The 20830-nt window shown below is 53.5% G+C and overlaps 1 protein-coding gene across 1 annotated transcript in view; it reads right to left on the bottom strand.

Moving 5' to 3' along the window:
• The window catches only part of LOC129858319 (protein TMEPAI-like), a 64168-nt gene that overhangs the window by 14582 nt on the left and 28756 nt on the right, over positions 1-20830 (bottom strand). The window contains exon 2 of the mRNA XM_055927470.1: positions 2766-2932. Coding sequence (XP_055783445.1) covers positions 2766-2932 — 167 coding nt within the window. The remainder of the gene's footprint in view (positions 1-2765; positions 2933-20830) is intronic.

Genomic DNA, 20830 nt, shown 5'->3' with positions numbered 1-20830 from the left:
CTAGCTCCTCCTAGCTCCCCCATTTCCTCCAGCTCCTCCTAGCTCCCCCAGCTCCTCCTAGTTCCTCCAGCTCCTCCTAGCTCCCCAGCTCCTCCTAGCTCCCCCAGCTCCTCCTAGCTCCTACTTGCTCCTCCAGCTCCTCCTAGCTCCTCCTAGCTCCCCAATTTCCTCCAGCTCCTCGTAGCTCCGCCAGCTCCTCCTAGCTCCTCCAGCTCCTCCTAGCTCCTCCTAGCTCCCCAGCTCCTCCAGCTACTCCAGCTCATCCAGTTCCTCCAGCCCCTCCTAGCTCCTCCAGCTCCTACTAGCTCCTCCAGCTCCTCCTAGCTCCTCCTAGCTCGCCCAGGTCCTCCTAGCTCCTACTTGTTCCTCCAGCTCCTCCAGCTCCCCCAGCTCCTACTAGCTCCTCCATCTCCTCCTAGCTCCTCCTAGCTCCCTCAGCTCCTCCTAGCTCCTACTTGTTCATCCAGCTCTCCCAGCTCCTCCTAGCTCCACCAGCTCCTCCTAGCTTCTACTTGCTCCTCCAGCTCCTCCTAGCTCCTACTTGCTCCTCCAGCTCCTCCTAGCTCCTCCAGCTCCTCCTAGCTCCTCCTAGCTCCCCAGCTCATCCAGCTCCTCCTAGCTCCTCCTAGCTTCCCCAGCTCCTCCTAGCTCCTACTTGTTCCTCCAGCTCCTCCAGCTCCCCCAGCTCCTCCTAGCTCCTCCTAGCTCCACCAGCTCCTCCTAGCTTCTACTTGCTCCTCCAGGTCCTCCTAGCTCCTACTTGCTCCTCCAGCTCCTCCTAGCTCCGCCAGCTCCTCCTAGCTCCCCCAGCTCCTCCGAGCTCCTCCTAGCTCCCCCAGGTCCTCCTAGCTCCTACTTGTTACTCCAGCTCCTCCAGCTCCCCCAGCTCCTACTAGCTCCTCCAGCTCCTCCTAGCTCCTACTTGTTCATCCAGCTCCTCCAGCTCCCCCAGCTCATCCTAGCTCCTCCTAGCTTCCCCAGCTCCTCCTAGCTCTTCCTAGCTCCCCCAGCTCCTCCTAGCTCCTACTTGTTCCTCCAGCTCCTCCTAGCTCCCCCAGCTCCTCCTAGCTCCTCCTAGCTCCACCAGCTCCTCCTAGCTTCTACTTGCTCCTCCAGCTCCTCCTAGCTCCTACTTGCTCCTCCTAGCTCCTCCTAGCTCCCCCAGCTCCTCCTAGCTTCTACTTGCTCCTCCAGCTCCTCCTAGCTCCGCCAGCTCCTCCTAGCTCCTCCAGCTCCTCCTAGCTCCGCCTAGCTCCCCAGCTCATCCTAGCTCCCCAGCTCCTCCAGCTCCTCCTAGCTCCCCCAGCTCCTCCTAGCTCCCACTTGCTCCTCCAGCTCCTCCTATCTCCTCCTAGCTCCTGCAGCTCCTCCAGCTAATCCAGTTCCTCCAGCTCCTCCAGCTCCTCCTAGCTCCTCCAGCTCCTCCTAGCTCCTACTTGCTCCTCCATCTCCTACTTGCTCCTCCAGCTCCTCCAGCTCCTCCTAGCTCCTCCTAGCTCCCCCAGCTCCTACTTGTTCCTCCAGCTCCCCCAGCTCCTCCAGCTCCTCCTAGCTCCTCCTAGCTCCCTCAGCTCCTCCTAGCTCCTACTTGTTCCTCCAGCTCCTCCAGCTCCCCCAGCTCTTCCTAGCTCCTCCAGCTCCTCCTAGCTCCCTCAGCTCCTCCTAGATCCTACTTGTTCCTCCAGCTCCTCCAGCTCCCCCAGCTCCTCCTAGCTCCCCCAGCTCCTCCTAGCTCCCCCAGCTCATCCTAGCTCCCCCAGCTCCTCCTAGCTCCTCCTAGCTCCTCCTAGCTCCCCCAGCTCATCCTAGCTCCTCCTAGCTCCCCCAGCTCCTCCTAGCTTCTACTTGCTCCTCCAGCTCCTCCTAGCTCCTCCTAGCTCCTCCAGCTCCTCCTAGCTTCCCCAGCTTATCCTAGCTCCTCCTAGCTCCCCCAGCTCCTCCTAGCTTCTACTTGCTCCTCCAGCTCCTCCTAGCTCCCCCAGCTCCTCCTAGCTCCTCCTAGCTCCCCCAGCTCCTCCTAGCTCCTCCTAGCTCCCCCAACTCCTCCTAGCTCCTCCTAGCTCCCCCAGCTCCTCCTAGCTCCCCCAGCTCCTCCTAGCTCCTCCTAGCTCCTCCAGCTCCTCCTAGCTCCTACTTGTTCCTCCAGCTCCTCCTAGCTCCCCCAGCTCCTCCTAGCTCCCCCAGCTCCTCCTAGCTCCTCCTAGCTCCCCCAGCTCCTCCTAGCTCCTCCTAGCTCCCCCAGCTCCTCCTAGCTTCTACTTGCTCCTCCTAGCTCCTCCAGCTCTGCTCACTGCACCCAGCCAGACTCATCAATAAAAATGAGGATGAAGCAGCTATCCTAATGCCTCTCTAACTCGCTGTCTCTCTGCCTCTCTGTCTCTCTGTCTCGCTGTCTCTCTGTCTCTCTGTCTCTCTGTCTCTCTGTCTCGCTGTCTCGCTGTCTCTCTGTCTCTCTGTCTCTCTGTTTCTCTGTCATTTATTAGTTAGTTAGTTAGGTAGTTAGGTAGTTAGGTAGTTAGGTAGCTAGGTAGGTAGGTAGGTAGCTAGGTAGGTAGGTAGGTAGGTAGGTAGGTAGGTAGGTAGGTAGGTAGGTCGGTCGGTCGGTCGGTCGGTCGGTCGGTCGGTCGGTCGGTCGGTCGGTCGGTCGGTCGGTCGGTAGGTAGGTAGGTCGGTCGGTCGGTCGGTCGGTCGGTAGGTAGGTAGGTAGGTAGGTCGGTCGGTCGGTCGGTCGGTCGGTAGGTGTGTGTGTGTGTGTGTGTACTGACGTGCTGCATGTTGACCTGATCCCGCTGTCTGTCCTGGTCGAGGCTGTGTGTCTGTCTGCTAAAGAAGGCCAGGGCAGACAGCCTGTGGTTCAACAGACAGATAATCACCACCACCATCACTGTCATCACCACCATTATGATTACTATCTGAACAAACTCCAGTTCAGCTGAAACAGAGAGAGAAACACAGAGAGGTTTAATAGACATGTCAAATACAGTGATATTCCAGTGCACTATATAGAGTGTAGAATGTAGAAGATCCTGGAGATAGGTGTTGTTATGCGTCTGACCACGAGAGGGCAGCAGAGATAGCACTACCAGACAGACAGACAGACAGACAGACAGACAGACAGACAGACAGACAGACAGACAGAGATATAAATATAAAGAGAGACAGGCAGACTCAGACAGGTAGGCAGACAGGCAGGCAGACAGAGCATATATACTGGGTCTATACTGGGTCTGAGGTAAATACTGAGGTATATACTGGGTCTATAGTGGGGCAGAGGTATATACTGGGTCTGAGGTATATACTGGGTCTGAGGAATATATTTGGGTTGGGGATCCTGTGTGGTATATACTGGGGCTGGGGATCCTGTGTGGGTATATACTGGGGCTGAGGTTCCTGTGTTGGTATATACTGGGGCTGGGGGTCCTGTGTGGGTATATACTGGGGCTGGGGGTCCTGTGTGGGTATATACTGGGGCTGGGGGTCCTGTGTGGGTATATACTGGGGCTGGGGGTCCTGTGTTGGTATATACTGGGGCTGGGGGTCCTGTGTGGGTATATACTGGGGCTGGGGGTCCTGTGTTGGTATATACTGGGGCTGGGGTTCCTGTGTGGTATATACTGGGGCTGGGGGTCCTGTGTGGGTATATACTGGGGCTGGGGTTCCTGTGAGGGTATATACTGGGGCTGGGGATCCTGTGTTGGTATATACTGGGGCTGGGGTTCCTGTGAGGGTATATACTGGGGCTGGGGGTCCTGTGTGGTATATACTGGGGCTGGGGGTCCTGTGTTGGTATATACTGGGGCTGGGGGTCCTGTGTTGGTATATACTGGGGCTGGGGTTCCTGTGAGGGTATATACTGGGGCTGGGGGTCCTGTGTGGTATATACTGGGGCTGGGGGTCCTGTGTTGGTATATACTGGGGCTGGGGGTCCTGTGTGGGTATATACTGGGGCTGGGGTTCCTGTGTGGGTATATACTGGGGCTGGGGACCCTGTGTGACTCAGGTGGTAGAGAAACCCCCTCTCCACCCTAGTGAGTCCTCAGAGCATAACCCTAACCCTAACCCTAACCCTCAGAGCATGCGTAGACCAGCTGTCTTGAGTGTTTAAGGACATATTCAATCTCTCTCTATCCCAGTCTGTTGTCCCCACTTGCTTCAAGATGTCCACCATTGTTTCTCTACCCAAGCAAGTTTCGAAAACCAAGGTGACTGAACTAAATGACTTTTCGCCCCACAGCGCTCACCTCTGTCATCATGAAGTGCTTTGAGAGTCAAGGCCCATATCACCTCCACCTTGCTCTCCACCCGAGAGTAAACCCGCTACAACCACCCCAACAGATCCACGGACGACGCATTCCCCATCACACTGCAAACTGCCCCATCTGTACGTGCGTGTGTACGTGCGTGTGCGTGTGTGTCTTGGAGAATGCAGCAGGAGAGGAGAGGCATTACATTAGACCCTCTCTAACTTCTTTACGTGAGCTCAGATACTGAGAAAAATACACACGCACACACACATACACACGCGCACGTGCATACACACGCGCACGTGCACACACACACATACGCACGCACGTGCACACACACACACATAGGCACGCACGCACGCACACACACACACAGTGTCTGCCAGAGTGAACCTGGCTGAGGCTCTGTTTAGGCTGCAGAATCAGATCTATATTTCATGAAACCATTTTCTGTTTCCTCTCTTTGGCCTGCCGTTTCATAACAGAAGGAAAACAGCTGTGCTCTCACGATCTGACGGGGTAGGAGGGAGGGAGGGGGAAACCAAGTCAGTTGCATAACTGAATGTATTCAACCGAAATGTGTCTACCGCATTTAACCCAAACCCCAACTGCCTTGTTTGGGGGTTAACTGCCTAGTTCTTAGGGTTAACTGCCTTGTTTGGAGGTTTAACTGCCTTGTTTTGAGGGTTAACTGTCTTGTTTGGGGGGTTAACTGCCTTGTTTGGGGGGTTAACTGCCTTGTTTGGGGGGTTAACTGCCTTGTTTTGGGGGTTAACTGCCTTGTTTGGGGGGTTAACTGCCTTGTTTGGGGGGTTAACTGCCTTGTTTGGGGGGTTAACTGCCTTGTTTTGGGGGGTAACTGTCTTGTTTGGGGGGTTAACTTCCTTGTTTGGGGGGTTAACTGCCTTGTTTTGGGGGTTAACTGCCTTGTTTGGGGGGTTAACTGCCTTGTTTTGGGGGGTTAACTGCCTTGTTTTGGGGGTTAACTGCCTTGTTTTGGGGGGTCAACTGCCTTGTTTGGGGGGGTTAACTGCCTAGTTTTGGGGGGTTAACTGCCTTGTTTTGGGGGTTAACTGCCTTGTTTGGGGGTTAACTGCCTTGTTTGGGGGGTTAACTGCCTTGTTTTGGGGTTAACTGCCTTGTTTGGGGGGTTAACTGCCTTGTTTGGGGGGTTAACTGCCTAGTTTTTAGGTTTAACTGCCTTGTTTTGAGGTTTAACTGCCTTGTTTTGAGGGTTAACTGTCTTGTTTTGGGGGTTAACTGCCTTGTTTGGGGGGTTAACTGCCTTGTTTTGAGGTTTAACTGCCTTGTTTTGAGGGTTAACTGTCTTGTTTTGGGGGTTAACTGCCTTGTTTGGGGGGTTAACTGCCTAGTTTTTAGGTTTAACTGCCTTGTTTTGAGGGTTAACTGCCTTGTTTTGGGGGTTAACTGCCTTGTTTGGGGGGTTAACTGCCTTGTTTGGGGGGTTAACTGCCTTGTTTGGGGGGTTAACTGCCTTGTTTGGGGGGTTAACTGCCTTGTTCGGGGGTTAACTGCCTTATTTTGGGGGTTAACTGCCTTGTTTGGGGGGTTAACTGCCTTATTTTGGGGGTTAACGGCCTTATTTTGGGGGTTAACTGCCTTGTTTGGGGGGTTAACTGCCTTGTTTGGGGGGTTAACTGCCTTGTTTGGGGGTTAACTGCCTTGTTTGGGGGGTTAACTGCCTTGTTTGGGGGTTAACTGCCTTGTTTGGGGGGTTAACTGCCTTGTTTGGGGGTTAACTGCCTTGTCATGGGGGTTAACTTCTCTGATCTACGGATCCCGGATACGGGTTTGGATTCAACAACATACGGTGATCGCCACAAATAGTCATATTAAACATTCCTGAAAATACAAGTGTCTCGCATGCTTCAAAAGCCTAGAATCTTGCTAATCCAACTGCGTTGTCAGATTTAAAAAAGGATTTACTGCCAAAGAATACAATGCGATTATTTGAGCACAGAGCCCCATACCAAACTACTTTTTCAACCAGCACAGGCGTAACAAAATCACAGATAGCAATGAAATAAATTGTTTACCTTTGAAGATCTTGCTCTGTTTGCAATCCCAGGGCTCATTGTTACACAATGAATGGTCTTTTGTTCGGTTAAATCCATTTTTATAGCCTAACACAAAACATTTTGTGAACGCTTATCTCGTTGAATTTCGTGTCATTCAATTTTCGACAAAACATTCGATGGAAATACACAGACTAAACCTGACTTTATCCAGTCATGTTTGGTTTCATTGCAATCAACTGTTTGTTTGTAACACAACCAAACTTGATGGGTCATTTCGCGGGACGTATTGAGCCAAAGAAACCGATTGGAAGTTAACAAGTAACGACCTCATTGTGCACCAATTATATGACCGCTGTTTCGTTGATTGACTGTATTTTAACCCAATGACCATTGATCGTCTTGAAATCTAACTGGGTAGATATCCAATGAGCAGAGGTAAACGGCAATATGTAATGTTTGTGTTTTGGAAGACCAACCCATGTAGTAAACTCCAGCGTAAAGACCGTCATTCGCCATTGAAGTTTCATACTGGAAGTAGCCAAACTCATTACGCACAGCACTGTTTCGGTAACAAGCATCTTCAGATGTTTATAAATCGAACATCATGGCGAATAAGTCAGGGAAAGCTACATCTAAGACTAGATATACGAATGTAGACAAAATTATAGAGGAAATTGATCGTGAAAGTGAAACATATGCTTTTGGAAGACGACTCAGTTAGCGACCATGACTCAAATGGAAGCATATTTTTTGAACGCAGAGGACATTGTTTTGGACTGGTAAGTTCAGAGGAGAAGGGGAGATCTGAGGGGGGAGGAGGGAAAGGAGAGTGAGGAAGCCTAGGATTGGAGGCTGAGACTGGAGAGGAGGAGACTGAGACAGCCAAACACATCCAGCTGTATGCCTCCAAACCCTCTACGGCCACATATCACCCTGTGACACACAGTCACACACACTAAAACGTCCCAAGAATCCCCCATGCAAAACTACACACACACACAGACACTAAAATTGTACCTAAAATGTCCCTGCCAAACCTCGACTGTCTACCACATGTTTAATGTGAAACTGGAACTTTAACCCACATTGTCATGTAACGGGATCCTCTTATAAGGGGGAGGCCAGGCAGATAGGCAGACAGGCAAACAGACAGACAGAAAGACAGGTAGGCAGACAGGCAGACAGTCAGACAGACAGACAGTCAGACAGGCAGACAAGCAGACATAAAAGCTAGTCATCATATCATCATGACTGTGCTGCTTTAGTAAAGTAGTTTCTTCTCCTTTCAACCCCCTCCCACCCCAATGAGACTCAGACGGAGGGACAGGCTGCTTTAGTAAAGTAGTTTCTTCTCCTTTCAACCCCCTCCCACCCCAATGAGACTCAGACGGAGGGACAGGACTGAGATCACCTTACCATAAGCTAACCTCAACCTTGCTTCCTAAATAACCAACCAGCCTTACAACCACATATTGGTTTGCATAAATAATAATATAATAATAATAGTAGCAGCAGCAGTTGGGGGGGGGTAGAAAGGGGTGGTAGAAAGGGGGCAATGCAAATAGTCTGGTTAGCCATTTGATTGGCTGTTCAGGAGTCTTACGGCTTGGGTGTAGAAGCTGTTTAAAAGCCTCTGGGACCTAGACTTGGCGCTCCGGTACCGCTTGCCGTGCGGTAGCAGAGAGAAACATCTATGACTAGGGTGGCTGGAGTCTTTGGCATTTTTTAGGGCCTTCCTCTGACACCGCCTGGTATAGAGGTCCTGGATGGCAGGAATCTTGGCACCGGTGATGTACAGGGCCGTTCGCACTAGTGCCTTGCGGTCGGAGGCCGAGCAGTTGCCATACTAGGCAGTGATACAACCAGTCAGGATGCTCTCATGCATGTTTCAGTGTTACTTGCCTCGAAGCGAGCATAGAAGTTATTAAGCTCGTCTGGTAGGCTCATGTCACTGAGCAGCTCTTGGCTGTGCTTCCCTTTGTAGTCTGTAATAGTTAGCAAGACCTGACACATCCTCAGACAGAGAGAGGAGTCTTAGAATCGGCTTCCTATTTCGCAACAAAGCATCCTTCTCTCATGCTGCCAAACATAACTACGTAAAACTGACTATTACCGATCCTTGACTTCGGCGATGTCATTTACCAAATAGCCTCCAACACTCTACTCAGCAAACTGGATGCAGTCTATCACAGTGACATCTGTTTTGTCACCAAAGCCCCATATACTACCCACCACTGCGACCTGTACGCTCTCGTTGGCTGGCCCTCGCTTCATATTTGTCGCCAAACCCACTGGCTCCAGGTCTTCTATAAGTCTTTGCTAGGTAAAGACCCGCCTTATCTCAGCTCACTGGTCACCATAGCAGCACCCACCCGTAGCACGCGCTCCAGCAGGTATATCTCACTGGTCATCCCCCAAAGCCAATTCCTCCTTTGGCCGCCTTTCCTTCCAGTTTTCTGCTGCCAATGACTGTAACGAACAGCAAAATCACTGAAGCTGGAGACTCATATCTCCCTCACTAACTTCAGCTGTCAGAGCAGCTTACAGATCATTGTACCTGTACATAGCCCATCTGTAAATAGCCCGCCCAACTGCCTCATCCCCATATATATTTTTTTTGCACACCAGCATCTCTACTTGCACATTCATCTTCTGCACATCTATCACTCCCGTGTTTAATTGCTAAATTGTAATTATTTAGCCACTATGGCCTATTAATTGCCTTACATCCCTAATCTTACCTCATTTGTACACACTGTATATAGACTTTTCTATTGTGTAATTGACTGTGCGTTTGTTTATGTGTAACTCCATGTTGTTGTTTGTGTCGCACTGCTTTGCTTTATCTTGGCCAGGTCGCAGTTGTAAATGAGAACTTGTTCTCAACTGGCCTACCTGGTTAAATAGCCTACCTGGTTAACTGACCTACCTGGTTAACTGGCCTACCTGGTTAACTGGCCTACCTGGTTAACTGGCCTACCTGGTTAACTAGCCTACCTGGTTAACTGGCCTACCTGGTTAACTGGCCTACCTGGTTAACTAGCCCACCTGGTTAACTAGCCTACCTGGTTAAATAAAGGTGAAATAAATTAATTAATAAAAACATCCGACTGGCGTCGGAGTCGGTGTTATTCGATCTTAGTCCTGTATTGATGCTTTGCTTGTTTGATGGTTCGGTTCTGCTTCATCTGACCACTTTTTTATAGACCGAGTCACTGTTGCTTCCTGCTTGACTTCTTGCTTGTAAGCAGGGGTCAGGAGGGTAGAGTTATGGTCAGATTTGCCAAAAGGAGGGCGAGTTTGGATGTGTCTCTAAGTTCGGAGTAAAGGTGGTTTAGAATTTGTTTTCCCTCTGGTTGCACAATTAACATGCTGATAGAAATTAGGTAGAACTGATTTAAGTTTCCTGCATTATAGTCCCCGGCCACTAGGAGCCGGGGACTATAATGGATGAGCGTTTTCCTGTTTGCTTATGGTGGAATACAGCTCATTGAGTGCGGTTTCAGTGCCAGCCTCGGTTTCAGTGCCAACCCCGATAAGGCAGGCCTACCCTCCGGCTCCATCTTAAACATTACCCAGGTAACAGACATTACCCAGGTAACAGACATTACCCAGGTAACAGACATTACCCAGGTAACAGACATTACCCAGGTAACAGCTTGAGTATGGTGAACTAACTGTAGGCCTAATAATGGAAGGCTTTAAGAAGTGTATAAGGCTAATGCTGTAACCAATATGGCACTCTCCCTGCTAATAGAAGGTAAATGTATGTCTTCTGGAGACAACCAACGGAAACTGTACAGACAAAGGATTTGTACTCGGCACACACACACTGCCCACCAAGACCAAGCCATGCCACACACACCCTGCCCACCAAGACAAAGCCATGCCACACACACACTGCCCACCAAGACAAAGCCATGCCACACACACACTGCCCACCAAGACCAAGCCATACCACACACACACTGCCCACCAAGACCAAGCCATGCCACACACACCCTGCCCACCAAGACCAAGCCATGCCACACACACACTGCCCACCAAGACAAAGCCATGCCACACACACACTGCCCACCAAGACCAAGCCATGCCACACACACACTGCCCACCAAGACAAAGCCATGCCACACACACACTGCCCACCAAGACCAAGCCATGCCACACACACCCTGCCCACCAAGACCAAGCCATGCCACACACACCCTGCCCACCAAGACAAAGCCATGCCACACACACACTGCCCACCAAGACAAAGCCATGCCACACACACACTGCCCACCAAGACCAAGCCATGCCACACACACCCTGCCCACCAAGACCAAGCCATGCCACACACACCCTGCCCACCAAGACCAAGCCATGCCACACACACCCTGCCCACCAAGACAAAGCCATGCCACACACACCCTGCCCACCAAGACCAAGCCATGCCACACACACCCTGCCCACCAAGACCAAGCCATGCCACACACACCCTGCCCACCAAGACCAAGCCATGCCACACACACCCTGCCCACCAAGACCAAGCCATGCCACACACACCCTGCCCACAAAGACCAAGCCATGCCACACACACACTGCCCACCAAGACCAAGCCATGCCACACACACCCTGCCCACCAAGACCAAGCCATGCCACACACACACTGCCCACCAAGACCAAGCCATGCCACACACACACTGCCCACCAAGACCAAGCCATGCCACACACACCCTGCCCACCAAGACCAAGCCATGCCACACACACACTGCCCACCAAGACCAAGCCATGCCACACACACACTGCCCACCAAGACCAAGCCATGCCACACACACCCTGCCCACCAAGACCAAGCCATGCCACACACACCCTGCCCACCAAGACCAAGCCATGCCACACACACCCTGCCCACCAAGACCAAGCCATGCCACACACACCCTGCCCACCAAGACCAAGCCATGCCACACACACACTGCCCACCAAGACCAAGCCATGCCACACACACCCTGCCCACCAAGACCAAGCCATGCCACACACACCCTGCCCACCAAGACAAAGCCATGCCACACACACCCTGCCCACCAAGACCAAGCCATGCCACACACACCCTGCCCACCAAGACCAAGCCATGCCACACACACCCTGCCCACCAAGACCAAGCCATGCCACACACACACTGCCCACCTAGACCAAGCCATGCCACACACACCCTGCCCACCAAGACCAAGCCATGCCACACACACACTGCCCACCAAGACCAAGCCATGCCACACACACACTGCCCACCAAGACCAAGCCATGCCACACACACACTGCCCACCAAGACCAAGCCATGCCACACACACACTGCCCACCAAGACCAAGCCATGCCACACACACCCTGCCCACCAAGACCAAGCCATGCCACACACACACTGCCCACCAAGACCAAGCCATGCCACACACACCCTGCCCACCAAGACCAAGCCATGCCACACACACCCTGCCCACCAAGACCAAGCCATGCCACACACACACTGCCCACCAAGACCAAGCCATGCCACACACACACTGCCCACCAAGACCAAGCCATGCCACACACACACTACCCACCAAGACCAAGCCATGCCACACACACCCTGCCCACCAAGACCAAGCCATGCCACACACACCCTGCCCACCAAGACCAAGCCATGCCACACACACCCTGCCCACCAAGACCAAGACATGCCACACACACACTGCCCACCAAGACCAAGCCATGCCACACACACACTGCCCACCAAGACAAAGCCATGCCACACACACACTGCCCACCAAGACAAAGCCATGCCACACACACACTGCCCACCAAGACAAAGCCATGCCACACACACCCTGCCCACCAAGACAAAGCCATGCCAAACACACACTGCCCACCAAGACCAAGCCATGCCACACACACCCTGCCCACCAAGACAAAGCCATGCCACACACACACTGTCCACCAAGACAAAGCCATGCCACACACACACTGCCCACCAAGACAAAGCCATGCCACACACACCCTGCCCACCAAGACCAAGCCATGCCACACACACACTGCCCACCAAGACCAAGCCATGCCACACACACCCTGCCCACCAAGACAAAGCCATGCCACACACACACTGCCCACCAAGACCAAGCCATGCCACACACACACTGCCCACCAAGACCAAGCCATGCCACACACACACTGCCCACCAAGACAAAGCCATGCCACACACACATTGCCCACCAAGACAAAGCCATGCCACACACACCCTGCCCACCAAGACCAAGCCATGCCACACACACACTGCCCACCAAGACAAAGCCATGCCACCTCCTAACTGTCTGGATTAACTAGGGAGAAACAAGGTGATGGGCCGCGTAATCCCAGTAACGAATCACGGAGGACTGGCCTGGCGGATGATTGGACAACAAAGGTGCTCCGTGGTTCTGAGACGGACTAGAGAAAATCTCCTACACCTCCTCAGACCTACCCTCCTACCAGCCTGGTGAACCCTATCTGAACAGCTTCAGACCTACCCTCCTACCAGCCTAGTGAACCCTATCTGGACCCCTTCAGACCTACCCTCCTGCCAGCCTAGTGAACCCTATCTGAACAGCTTCAGACCTACCCTCCTGCCAGCCTAGTGAACCCTATCTGGACCCCTTCAGACCTACCCTCCTACCAGCCTAGTGAACCCTATCTGGACCCCTTCAGACATACCCTCCTGCCAGCCTAGTGAACCCTATCTGGACCCCTTCAGACCTACCCTCCTACCAGCCTAGTGAACCCTATCTGGACCCCTTCATCCCTACCCTCCTACCAGCCTAGTGAACGTTATCTGGACCCCTTCAGACCTACCCTCCTACCAGCCTAGTGAACCCTATCTGGACCCCTTCAGACCTACCCTCCTACCAGCCTAGTGAACCCTATCTGGACCCCTTCAGACCTACCCTCCTACCAGCCTAGTGAACCCTATCTGGACCCCTTCAGACCTACCCCCCTACCAGCCTAGTGAACCCTATCTGGACCCCTTCAGACCTACCCTCCTACCAGCCTAGTGAACGTTATCTGGACCCCTTCAGACCTACCCTCCTACCAGCCTAGTGAACCCTATCTTCAGACCTACCCTCCTACCAGCCTAGTGAACCCTATCTGGACCCCTTCAGACCTACCCTCCTACCAGCCTAGTGAACCCTATCTGGACCCCTTCAGACCTACCCTCCTACCAGCCTAGTGAACCCTATCTGGACCCATTCAGACCTACCCTCCTACCAGCCTAGTGAACCCTATCTGGACCCCTTCAGACCTACCCTCCTACCAGCCTAGTGAACCCTATCTGGACCCCTTCAGACCTACCCTCCTACCAGCCTAGTGAACCCTATCTGGACCCCTTCAGACCTACCCTCCTACCAGCCTAGTGAACCCTATCTGGACCCCTTCAGACCTACCCTCCTACCAGCCTAGTGAACCCTATCTGGACCCCTTCAGACATACCCTCCTGCCAGCCTAGTGAACCCTATCTGGACCCCTTCAGACCTACCCTCCTACCAGCCTAGTGAACGTTATCTGGACCCCTTCAGACCTACCCTCCTACCAGCCTAGTGAACCCTATCTGGACCCCTTCAGACCTACCCTCCTACCAGCCTAGTGAACCCTATCTGGACCCCTTCAGACCTACCCTCCTACCAGCCTAGTGAACCCTATCTGGACCCCTTCAGACCTACACTCCTACCAGCCTAGTGAACCCTATCTGGACCCCTTCAGACCTACCCTCCTACCAGCCTAGTGAACCCTATCTGGACCCCTTCAGACCTACCCTCCTACCAGCCTAGTGAACCCTATCTGGACCCCTTCAGACCTACCCTCCTGCCAGCCTAGTGAACCCTATCTGAACAGCTTCAGACCTACCCTCCTGCCAGCCTAGTGAACCCTATCTGGACCCCTTCAGACCTACCCTCCTACCAGCCTAGTGAACCCTATCTGGACCCCTTCAGACATACCCTCCTGCCAGCCTAGTGAACCCTATCTGGACCCCTTCAGACCTACCCTCCTACCAGCCTAGTGAACCCTATCTGGACCCCTTCATCCCTACCCTCCTACCAGCCTAGTGAACGTTATCTGGACCCCTTCAGACCTACCCTCCTACCAGCCTAGTGAACCCTATCTGGACCCCTTCAGACCTACCCTCCTACCAGCCTAGTGAACCCTATCTGGACCCCTTCAGACCTACCCTCCTACCAGCCTAGTGAACCCTATCTGGACCCCTTCAGACCTACCCCCCTACCAGCCTAGTGAACCCTATCTGGACCCCTTCAGACCTACCCTCCTACCAGCCTAGTGAACGTTATCTGGACCCCTTCAGACCTACCCTCCTACCAGCCTAGTGAACCCTATCTTCAGACCTACCCTCCTACCAGCCTAGTGAACCCTATCTGGACCCCTTCAGACCTACCCTCCTACCAGCCTAGTGAACCCTATCTGGACCCCTTCAGACCTACCCTCCTACCAGCCTAGTGAACCCTATCTGGACCCATTCAGACCTACCCTCCTACCAGCCTAGTGAACCCTATCTGGACCCCTTCAGACCTACCCTCCTACCAGCCTAGTGAACCCTATCTGGACCCCTTCAGACCTACCCTCCTACCAGCCTAGTGAACCCTATCTGGACCCCTTCAGACCTACCCTCCTACCAGCCAAGTGAACCCTATCTGGACCCCTTCAGACCTACCCTCCTACCAGCCTAATGAACCCTATCTGGACCCCTTCAGACCTACCCTCCTACCAGCCTAGTGAACCCTATCTGGACCCCTTCAGACCTACCCTCCTACCAGCCTAGTGAACCCTATCTGGACCCCTTCATCCCTACCCTCCTACCAGCCTAGTGAACCCTATCTGGACCCCTTCAGTCCTACCCTCCTACCAGCCTAGTGAACCCTATCTGGACCCCTTCAGACCTACCCCCCTACCAGCCTAGTGAACCCTATCTGGACCCCTTCAGACCTACCCTCCTACCAGCCTAGTGAACCCTATCTGGACCCCTTCAGACATACCCTCCTGCCAGCCTAGTGAACCCTATCTGGACCCCTTCAGACCTACCCTCCTACCAGCCTAGTGAACCCTATCTGGACCCCTTTAGACCTACCCTCCTACCAGCCTAGTGAACCCTATCTGGACCCCTTCAGACCTACCCTCCTACCAGCCTAGTGAACGTTATCTGGACCCCTTCAGACCTACCCTCCTACCAGCCTAGTGAACCCTATCTGGACCCCTTCAGACCTACCCTCCTACCAGCCTAGTGAACCCTATCTGGACCCCTTCAGACCTACCCTCCTGCCAGCCTAGTGAACCCTATCTGGACCCCTTCAGACCTACCCTCCTGCCAGCCTAGTGAACCCTATCTGGACCCCTTCAGACCTACCCTCCTACCAGCCTAGTGAACCCTATCTGGACCCCTTCAGACCTACCCTCCTACCAGCCTAGTGAACCCTATCTGGACCCCTTCAGACCTACCCTCCTACCAGTCTAGTGAACCCTATCTGGACCCCTTCAGTCCTACCCTCCTACCAGCCTAGTGAACCCTATCTTCAGTCCTACCCTCCTACCAGCCTAGTGAACGTTATCTGGACCCCTTCAGACCTACCCTCCTACCAGCCTAGTGAACCCTATCTGGACCCCTTCAGACCTACCCTCCTACCAGCCTAGTGAACCCTATCTGAACAGCTTCAGACCTACCCTCCTACCAGCCTAGTGAACCCTATCTGAACGGCTTCAGACCAACCCTCCTGCCAGCCTAGTGAACCCTATCTGGACCCCTTCAGACCTACCCTCCTACCAGCCTAGTGAACCCTATCTGGACCCCTTCAGACCTACCCTCCTACCAGCCAAGTGAACCCTATCTGGACCCCTTCAGACCTACCCTCCTACCAGCCTAATGAACCCTATCTGGACCCCTTCAGACCTACCCTCCTACCAGCCTAGTGAACCCTATCTGGACCCCTTCAGACCTACCCTCCTACCAGCCTAGTGAACGTTATCTGGACCCCTTCAGACCTACCCTCCTACCAGCCTAGTGAACCCTATCTGGACCCCTTCAGACCTACCCTCCTACCAGCCTAGTGAACCCTATCTGGACCCCTTCAGACCTACCCTCCTACCAGCCAAGTGAACCCTATCTGGACCCCTTCAGACATACCCTCCTACCAGCCTAGTGAACCCTATCTGGACCCCTTCAGTCCTACCCTCCTACCAGCCTAGTGAACCCTATCTGGACCCCTTCAGACCTACCCTCCTACCAGCCTAGTGAACACTATCTGGACCCCTTCAGACCTACCCTCCTGCCAGCCTAGTGAACCCTATCTGGACCCCTTCAGACCTACCCTCCTACCAGCCTAGTGAACCCTATCTGGACCCCTTCAGACCTACCCTCCTACCAGCCTAGTGAACCCTATCTGGACCCCTTCAGACCTACACTCCTACCAGCCTAGTGAACCCTATCTGGACCCCTTCAGACCTACCCTCCTACCAGCCTAGTGAACGTTATCTGGACCCCTTCAGACCTACCCTCCTACCAGCCTAGTGAACCCTATCTTCAGACCTACCCTCCTACCAGCCTAGTGAACCCTATCTGGACCCCTTCAGACCTACCCTCCTACCAGCCTAGTGAACCCTATCTGGACCCCTTCAGACCTACCCTCCTACCAGTCTAGTGAACCCTATCTGGACCCCTTCAGTCCTACCCTCCTACCAGCCTAGTGAACCCTATCTTCAGTCCTACCCTCCTACCAGCCTAGTGAACGTTATCTGGACCCCTTCAGACCTACCCTCCTACCAGCCTAGTGAACCCTATCTGGACCCCTTCAGACCTACCCTCCTACCAGCCTAGTGAACCCTATCTGAACAGCTTCAGACCTACCCTCCTACCAGCCTAGTGAACCCTATCTGAACGGCTTCAGACCAACCCTCCTGCCAGCCTAGTGAACCCTATCTGGACCCCTTCAGACCTACCCTCCTACCAGCCTAGTGAACGTTATCTGGACCCCTTCAGACCTACCCTCCTACCAGCCAAGTGAACCCTATCTGGACCCCTTCAGACCTACCCTCCTACCAGCCTAATGAACCCTATCTGGACCCCTTCAGACCTACCCTCCTACCAGCCTAGTGAACCCTATCTGGACCCCTTCAGACCTACCCTCCTACCAGCCTAGTGAACGTTATCTGGACCCCTTCAGACCTACCCTCCTACCAGCCTAGAGAACCCTATCTGGACCCCTTCAGACCTACCCTCCTACCAGCCTAGTGAACCCTATCTGGACCCCTTCAGACCTACCCTCCTACCAGCCTAGTGAACCCTATCTGGACCCCTTCAGACCTACACTCCTACCAGCCTAGTGAACCCTATCTGGACCCCTTCAGACCTACCCTCCTACCAGCCTAGTGAACGTTATCTGGACCCCTTCAGACCTACCCTCCTACCAGCCTAGTGAACCCTATCTTCAGACCTACCCTCCTACCAGCCTAGTGAACCCTATCTGGACCCCTTCAGACCTACCCTCCTACCAGCCTAGTGAACCCTATCTGGACCCCTTCAGACCTACCCTCCTACCAGTCTAGTGAACCCTATCTGGACCCCTTCAGTCCTACCCTCCTACCAGCCTAGTGAACCCTATCTTCAGTCCTACCCTCCTACCAGCCTAGTGAACGTTATCTGGACCCCTTCAGACCTACCCTCCTACCAGCCTAGTGAACCCTATCTGGACCCCTTCAGACCTACCCTCCTACCAGCCTAGTGAACCCTATCTGAACAGCTTCAGACCTACCCTCCTACCAGCCTAGTGAACCCTATCTGAACGGCTTCAGACCAACCCTCCTGCCAGCCTAGTGAACCCTATCTGGACCCCTTCAGACCTACCCTCCTACCAGCCTAGTGAACGTTATCTGGACCCCTTCAGACCTACCCTCCTACCAGCCAAGTGAACCCTATCTGGACCCCTTCAGACCTACCCTCCTACCAGCCTAATGAACCCTATCTGGACCCCTTCAGACCTACCCTCCTACCAGCCTAGTGAACCCTATCTGGACCCCTTCAGACCTACCCTCCTACCAGCCTAGTGAACGTTATCTGGACCCCTTCAGACCTACCCTCCTACCAGCCTAGTGAACCCTATCTGGACCCCTTCAGACCTACCCTCCTACCAGCCTAGTGAACCCTATCTGGACCCCTTCAGACCTACCCTCCTACCAGCCAAGTGAACCCTATCTGGACCCCTTCAGACATACCCTCCTACCAGCCTAGTGAACCCTATCTGGACCCCTTCAGTCCTACCCTCCTACCAGCCTAGTGAACCCTATCTGGACCCCTTCAGACCTACCCTCCTACCAGCCTAGTGAACCCTATCTGGACCCCTTCAGACCTACCCTCCTGCCAGCCTAGTGAACCCTATCTGGACCCCTTCAGACCTACCCTCCTATCAGCCTAGTGAACCTTATCTGGACCCCTTCAGACCTACCCTCCTACCAGCCTAGTGAACCCTATCTGGACCCCTTCAGTCCTACCCTCCTACCAGCCTAGTGAACCCTATCTGGACCCCTTCAGACCTACCCTCCTGCCAGCCTAGTGAACGTTATCTGGACCCCTTCAGACCTACCCTCCTACCAGCCTAGTGAACCCTATCTGGACCCCTTCAGACCTACCCTCCTACCAGCCTAGTGAACCCTATCTGGACCCCTTCAGACCTACCCTCCTGCCAGCCTAGTGAACCCTATCTGGACCCCTTCAGTCCTACCCTCCTACCAGCCTAGTGAACCCTATTTGGACCCCTTCAGACCTACCCTCCTACCAGCCTAGTGAACCCTATCTGGACCCCTTCAGACCTACCCTCCTACCAGCCTAGTGAACCCTATCTTCAGACCTACCCTCCTACCAGCCTAGTGAACCCTATCTGGACCCCTTCAGACCTACCCTCCTACCAGCCTAGTGAACCCTATCTGGACCCCTTCAGACCTACCCTCCTACCAGCCTAGTGAACCCTATCTGGACCCCTTCAGTCCTACCCTCCTACCAGCCTAGTGAACCCTATCTGGACCCCTTCAGACCTACCCTCCTACCAGCCTAGTGAACCCTATCTGGACCCCTTCAGTCCTACCCTCCTACCAGCCTAGTGAACACTATCTGGACCCCTTCAAACCTACCCTCCTACCAGCCTAGTGAACCCTATCTGGACCCCTTCAGACCTACCCTCCTGCCAGCCTAGTGAACCCTATCTGGACCCCTTCAGACCTACCCTCCTACCAGCCTAGTGAACCCTATCTGGACCCCTTCAGACCTACCCTCCTACCAGCCTAGTGAACCCTATCTGGACCCCTTCAGACCTACCCTCCTGCCAGCCTAGTGAACCCTATCTGGACCCCTTTAGACCTACCCTCCTACCAGCCTAGTGAACCCTATCTGGACCCCTTCAGACCTACCCTCCTGCCAGCCTAGTGAACCCTATCTGGACCCCTTCAGTCCTACCCTCCTACCAGCCTAGTGAACCCTATCTGGAACCCTTCAGACATACCCTCCTGCCAGCCTAGTGAACCCTATCTGGAACCCTTCAGACCTACCCTCCTACCAGCCTAGTGAACCCTATCTGGACCGCTTCAGACCTACCCTCCTACCAGCCTAGTCAACCCTATCTGGACCCCTTCAGACCTACCCGTTATCTGCTGTAGAACAACATGGTATAAATCAACGGGTGGTGGGAGAGAGACTATAATCCACGGGTGGTGGGAGAGAGACTATAATCAACGGGTGGTGGGAGAGAGACTATAATCCTCCTGCTGTAGACCAACATGGTATAAATCAACGGGTGGTGGGAGAGAGACTATAATCAACGGGTGGTGGGAGAGAGACTATAATCCTCCTGCTGTAGAACAACAAGGTATAAATCAACGGGTGGTGGGAGAGAGACTATAATCCCCGGGTGGTGGGAGAGAGACTATAATCCCCCTGCTGTAGAACAACATGGTATAAATCAACGGGTGGTGGGAGAGACTATAATCCACGGGTGGTGGGAGAGAGACTATAATCCACGGGTGGTGGGAGAGAGACTATAATCCACGGGTGGTGGGAGAGAGACTATAATCCTCCTGCTGTAGAACAACATATTATAAATCAACAGGTGGTGAGAGAGAGACTATAATCCACGGGTGGTGGGAGAGAGACTATAATCCACGGGTGGTGGGAGAGAGACTATAATCCACGTGTGGTGGGAGAGAGACTATAATCCACGGGTGGTGGGAGAGAGACTATAATCCTCCTGCTGTAGAACAACATGGTATAAATCAACGGGTGGTGGGAGAGAGACTATAATCCACGGGTGGTGGGAGAGAGACTATAATCCTCCTGCTGTAGAACAACATGGTATAAATCAACGGGTGGTGGGAGAGAGACTATAATCAACGGGTGGTGGGAGAGAGACTATAATCCCCCTGCTGTAGAACAACATGGTATAAATCAACGGGTGGTGGGAGAGAGACTATAATCCACGGGTGGTGGGAGAGAGACTATAATCCCCCTGCTGTAGAACAAC

The sequence above is a fragment of the Salvelinus fontinalis genome, chromosome 6 (genome assembly GCF_029448725.1).
Source record: "Salvelinus fontinalis isolate EN_2023a chromosome 6, ASM2944872v1, whole genome shotgun sequence".
NCBI classification, from domain to species: domain Eukaryota; kingdom Metazoa; phylum Chordata; class Actinopteri; order Salmoniformes; family Salmonidae; genus Salvelinus; species Salvelinus fontinalis.
The sequence above is the reverse complement of the archived record's forward strand: the minus strand, read 5'-3'. Positions and strand labels throughout refer to the sequence as shown.